The sequence below is a fragment of the Electrophorus electricus genome, chromosome 4 (genome assembly GCF_013358815.1).
Source record: "Electrophorus electricus isolate fEleEle1 chromosome 4, fEleEle1.pri, whole genome shotgun sequence".
Lineage (NCBI taxonomy): Eukaryota > Metazoa > Chordata > Actinopteri > Gymnotiformes > Gymnotidae > Electrophorus > Electrophorus electricus.
In genome coordinates, this window is record NC_049538.1 from 11,622,881 (window position 1) to 11,629,215 (window position 6,335).

Here is a 6,335-nt window from a genome sequence, read left to right on the forward strand (position 1 = left end):
GTGCAGGATCATTATATAAACTGCAGCCAGTTATAATTAGACCTACATGTACACTGTAAGTCAATGTCAGCCATAAAGCTTTAGTCTCTGATTTATGTTTCTGTCAGCAAGCTTGATTAACTTAACATGCTTTCTATAACCAATCAAATGCATTAAATAAGTTTTAGATAATCTTTCAAAATCAGAAACCCATCAATCTCCTCAGTTCACCCTCATTAATATATTATTTTGTCTTTTTATAAAATGTATAAAATATGTTAATGTTTAAATATATAATAAAATATATTTTATTTATAAAATATATTTCCCCAGTTCCCTTACAGGAACACACAATATCAGGAATTCAGGATCTTTATAGACTGCAATATGAGTTCAGACTTGGCTTTCTGATGTACTGGGCTACAGTTACCTCAGTGAGTGTGTGTGTAAAGTATTCACTATTTTAGCTTCCAGTCTTAGCCTGCTTTTCTGCTGGTTAGCACCAAAATATTACATTATTTTACTGAAACCTGAAACAACAAGCAGCATATACCAGGTAAAAGGACACCAAAAATGATACATTTTTATGTGTTTGTCTAACAAACCTAGTAAACTAAGCATCTAATGATCTAATGTTTATGCCTAATCATAATAGTAATCATAGTTACTATCTTTTGATTGTCCTAGTGTATCCCAAGTTCACAATTCAAATTAAGTGAAGGTTAGTTGGAATAGATTAGAATGCTGTTGTTATATATTATTCCATTAAGGCCAATGGATTGTCCTTAGTAAGAGGGTAAAAAAAGCCACCCAGAGTTTTGGTGTCCACCATATAGGATACTGTAATTTCTGCAGTTTATTCTAGATGAGTAAAGAAAAGTAAAGAGGGAAAGATAATAATTAATTCAGTCTCTGAGGTAATTTCCTGCAGTTCAATCATCAATAAAGACAACAGGCTCAGTGTTGCTGCATACATGCCCATGTTATCATGCTTCATCAATTATGTGACATGTTTTGGTCAGGAGAAAAACTTTTTTCTCCATACTTGTCTCTCAGTATGATAAATATCTTCCATTGAATATCAGGTTGTTTGTTGCTTCTTAACTCACCAGTGAGTTTGGAACAATGAACAGATTTATTTGAACCTACACACTCTAGACTCAAGTACCACATCTACAATCAACTGAAATTGCTTTAGTAACTTTATTTTGTGTAAAGCAAGTGGCAGTAATACACAGATGGTCAGGAAACTTTGGAAACCCTCTTTTCCAATTATGTTTGGTTCCCTAAAATGAGAGGATAATGTATGTAAAGGAGTTATAATTCTAACATAGTTCACTGGTATATACAATATATACAATATTCTATAGTACAGTATGAAAATAAATACATATAGTGATAAAACTGTCCAGCTGGACTAAGTGACACTTTCCAGTGATGATACTAGAGACACACACAACCCCCCCAATCATTTTGCATAAAACTGAATACAAAACCACACCTCATATGCATAGTTCACACCCACATTTCCAGATCATCACTGCAAGGTGGCTGTTTAAACCAGTGTAAAGCAGCCATCCAGACCTTAAGAGTGCTGGGAGGCACCAAGCCCACCATGCAGATCACTTCAAGTCTGGTGTCATTTGTATCAGTGCTGTGGATGACTGTGTTCAGCCCTGCAGGATGTAAAGCAAAACCAGACAACTGCAGGTTGTGGACTGAGCCTCAGATGCCTGGCCTTTCTATGAATGGAGATTTTATGATCGGAGGGATTTTCACCATTCATTACTATACCAAATCAGGAGAGAACACCTTCACCACTATACCACCACAGCCACAGTGTTCTGGGAGGTCTGTCTATGAGGACGCAGTGGACAGAACAGAGAGCAGGGCATTTTGTTACAATTACAAAGAGAAATGATCATTACACACAATTATGTTGTTTTTTTTGTAGTCATGTGCTTCTTCTAGTATTAGTAACTTGAAACCGCTATATAAAAGACAGCAGGTGCTATTTTGTGTGATGGTTTGTAATTTAAGTCTGTCTTACCCTAAACAGCATGGACTTCAGGCAGCTGCGCTTCGCCCGTGCTTTGGAATTCGCCATCCGCGAGATCAACAACGAAACGGTTCTCCTGCCGGGCATCACATTAGGGTACCAGATACACGACTCGTGCTCTGACGTGCAGATGGCAATCAAATGTGCAGTTCAGTTTGCGAATGGCGTGGACCCCGTTTTCAATGAATCCTGTTCAAAATCTGTATCTGCCACTGTACCTGCTGTCGTGGGAGATTCTTCGTCTACTCCGTCAATTAGCATGGCCAGAATGCTTGGTCTTTTTGGAATACCACAGGTGAATCCAACAGACTGCAGCTTTCTTACCATAGCTGCGACATTAATACTTCTGGGAAAGTTACTTATAAATGGTGCCACGCCTCTATAGTTTAATGTAAGGCATAACCTTATGTGTAAGGTATCAAGATTCTTCGGTAGTAAGAATCAGGCTACTAAGTAACAAATAACAGTGCCTCCTCTCTATTCCTGCAGGTTAGTCATTCATCAAGCTGCGCGTGTCTGGGCGATAAGAGTCAGTTTCCTGCCTTTTTTAGGACCATACCGAGTGACCAACACCAAGCGGCCGCCTTGGCGAGAATGGTCAAACTCTTTGGCTGGACATGGATTGGGACAGTGCGCAGTGAGTCGGACTACGGGAATGATGGAATGGCTTCTTTTCTAAAGGCTGCGCATGAGGAGGGGATCTGTGTGGAGTACTCCGAGGCCTACTACAGAACACAACCGCACAGTAAACTAGAGAGTGTGGCAAACGTCATCCGCAGGTCCACGGCCCGGGTAATAGTAGCGTTTGCTAGCATAGGTGATATGAGGTTTCTTTTGGAGGAATTGGCAAAACCACCATCGCCTCGGCTTCAGTGGATTGGCACCTCGTCGTGGATCACACAGTCAGAGTTTCTGCGGTATAATATGTGCGCTGGTGCGATAGGTTTTGGGATCCCCAAATCAGTTATCCCAGGTTTTCGTGACTTTCTTCTAGACCTGTCTCCAGCACAAGCCTTGAAATCACCCATTCTAAAGGAATTTTGGGAGAGCTCGTTCAGCTGTAGCCTAAAAGGGAGAGCCGCAGGCGCTCGGGAATGTGATGGCAGTGAGGACATCCGCACGCTCCAGAACCCATACACAGACACGTCTCAGCTGCGCTTCTCTAACCTGGTGTACAAAGCTACATATGCCATAGCGCATGCTATACATGGTATTGTTTGTAATGACACGCAGTGCGACAAGACCTCTGAATTTGCACCGTGGCAGGTACATAACTGCTTCATTTAAAAACCTCAGTTTGCCTTAGAATCGCTGTTTTATGTATTAGATGCATATATGAAATGAAATATTGATGTATATTCATGAATAACAGAGCTGTATGTTTAGTGTTGTATGTAAAGATGGGTTGTATGTAAAGAGGAGCTTATCCAGTGTCACGACTTTTCATTAAGTTGTATCTATTACTCCAGATACTTGATCAGCTCAAGAGAGTGAACTTCACCACAAAGAATGGTTATCAGGTCAACTTTGATTCCAATGGAGATCCAGTGGCTGTCTATGAGCTCATAAACTGGCAGTTTATGAAAGATGGCACTTTAGACTTGGTGCCAGTGGGCTACTATGACTCATCCAAACCAAAAGGACAGGAGTTCAGAATAAGCAGTGCTATCAACTGGGTGGGAGGACAGACAGAGGTACAATATAACACACAATGTACTTAGTACAAAGCATTTTTGATTCATTTAATTTCTGATTCATGTTAGTGAAGGAAAAGCACAAAATACCATTCTATGGCACTCAAGCCTGGGTCTAAATACCCGCAAAGGATTTGCATTTGTGTCATTCTCTAATGTCTTTCTCAGGTGCCAGTGTCTTTGTGCAGTGAGAGCTGTCCTCCAGGAACCAGGAAAGCTGTGCAGAAGGGAAGGCCTGTCTGTTGCTATGACTGTATACCATGTGCAGAGGGCGAGATCAGTAACAAGACAGGTTGTGTATTACAGAGCATAATGTGGAATGAAGGTTTTTCTAGTTTTGTCTCCTGCCTTGATTCTCAGTTTACAGAATAAAGATCTGTCAATGCTCAGTGGACAGCAGAATATGTCCTTTGACACAGCTACATTCTGTATTGAATTAATTTATAGAAGCAGCAGTGTTATAATGACATTAGTAATACAGCAGGGTATTCCAAGTTCAAATTCATCAAGAGTAAATGTTATTGAAATATTTGCTTATATTTAAATGCATTTTTGTAAAACTGTTTGGAAAAAAAAAATATCACAGAACGAAGATTCATGGAAAATCAGTTTTACACACCCAATGAGTAAGTTGCCACAAAACTGACAGGATCCAAGACAAAAGAAAACCCAACATAGTCTGGGTGGCTCTAATAGTGAAACTATAGTCACTAAGATGAGGTTAACAGTAGCGATACAACCTTTTAAAATGACATGGTGGTTTTGAGAGGATCCTAGACAAAAAACACAACATGGCCTGAGTCGCTCCAACAATAAAATTATAGTCAGTGATACACTTTTTAGAGGCAGATTGGATGATTGCCTTGTGGGACTCTACTGTGTTCTGCAATGTGATGCCTTACCAGAGGATTGTTTCTGATATGTGGATCTGACAATGCTTTTCTTAGATTCTCTGGACTGTGTGCACTGCCCTCCTGAGTTCTGGCCTAATGCCAAACAAGACAGCTGCCTCCCCAAGCTTGTTGAGTTCCTCTCCTGGAATGACACTCTTGCCATCATCCTGATGGTGTTTTCCATCACTGGGGCCTTCATGGCTGTGTGTGTTACTGTTGTCTTCTACAAACACAGGGCATCTCCCATTGTACGAGCCAACAACTCAGAGCTGAGCTTCCTGCTGCTCTTCTCTTTGACTCTATGTTTCCTCTGTTCACTTACTTTCATTGGTCGGCCCTCTGAGTGGTCCTGTATGCTGCGTCACACAGCGTTTGGGATCACCTTCGTCCTCTGCATCTCCTGTGTTCTGGGGAAAACAATAGTGGTGTTAATGGCCTTCAGGGCTACACTTCCAGGGAGTAATGTCATGAAATGGTTTGGGCCTCCACAGCAGAGACTAAGTGTCCTTGCCTTCACTCTCATACAAGCTGTCATTTGTGTGATTTGGTTAAAAGTATCTCCTCCTTACCCTTTCAGAAATTTGAAGCACTACAAGGACAAGATCATTCTTGAATGTCATTTGGGTTCATCCATAGGTTTCTGGGCTGTACTGGGTTATATAGGACTCCTGGCTGTTTTGTGTTTTATTTTGGCTTTTCTAGCTCGCAAGTTACCTGATAACTTTAATGAAGCCAAATTCATCACATTCAGCATGCTCATATTCTGTGCGGTTTGGATCACCTTTATTCCAGCTTATGTCAGCTCTCCTGGAAAACTTACTGTAGCTGTGGAGATATTTGCTATTCTGGCTTCAAGCTTTGGTTTGATTATTTGTATTTTTGCTCCAAAATGTTTCATAATTGTTTTTAGACCATTGAAGAATACCAAGAAACACCTCATGGGCAAAGTACCCTCAAAGGCTCTCTGAGACCCTAACTCAGATAGCAAAAAACTTAAAGGTGCAGGATCATTATATAAACTGCAGCCAGTTATAATTAGACCTACATGTACACTGTAAGTCAATGTCAGCCATAAAGCTTTAGTCTCTGATTTATGTTTCTGTCAGCAAGCTTGATTAACTTAACATGCTTTCTATAACCAATCAAATGCATTAAATAAGTTTTAGATAATCTTTCAAAATCAGAAACCCATCAATCTCATCAGTTCACCCTCATTAATATATTATTTTGTCTTTTTATAAAATGTATAAAATATGTTAATGTTTAAATATATAATAAAATATATTTTATTTATAAAATATATTTCCCCAGTTCCCTTACAGGAACACACAATATCAGGAATTCAGGATCTTTATAGACTGCAATATGAGTTCAGACTTGGCTTTCTGATGTACTGGGCTACAGTTACCTCAGTGAGTGTGTGTGTAAAGTATTCACTATTTTAGCTTCCAGTCTTAGCCTGCTTTTCTGCTGGTTAGCACCAAAATATTACATTATTTTACTGAAACCTGAAACAACAAGCAGCATATACCAGGTAAAAGGACACCAAAAATGATACATTTTTATGTGTTTGTCTAACAAACCTAGTAAACTAAGCATCTAATGATCTAATGTTTATGCCTAATCATAATAGTAATCATAGTTACTATCTTTTGATTGTCCTAGTGTATCCCAAGTTCACAATTCAAATTAAGTGAAGGTTAGTTGGAA

At 39.6% G+C, this 6,335-nt stretch overlaps 1 protein-coding gene across 1 annotated transcript; it reads left to right on the forward strand.

Annotated features, from left to right (window-relative positions):
* Positions 1-1,639: 1,639 nt before the first annotated feature.
* Positions 1,640-5,593, forward strand: LOC118241210 (extracellular calcium-sensing receptor-like). The gene is made up of 6 exons (XM_035525411.1): positions 1,640-1,830; positions 2,039-2,333; positions 2,528-3,304; positions 3,508-3,732; positions 3,901-4,024; positions 4,680-5,593. The coding sequence occupies exons 1-6, from the start codon at positions 1,640-1,642 to the stop codon at positions 5,591-5,593; spliced, it is 2,526 nt and encodes an 841-aa protein (XP_035381304.1).
* Positions 5,594-6,335: the final 742 nt, after the last annotated feature.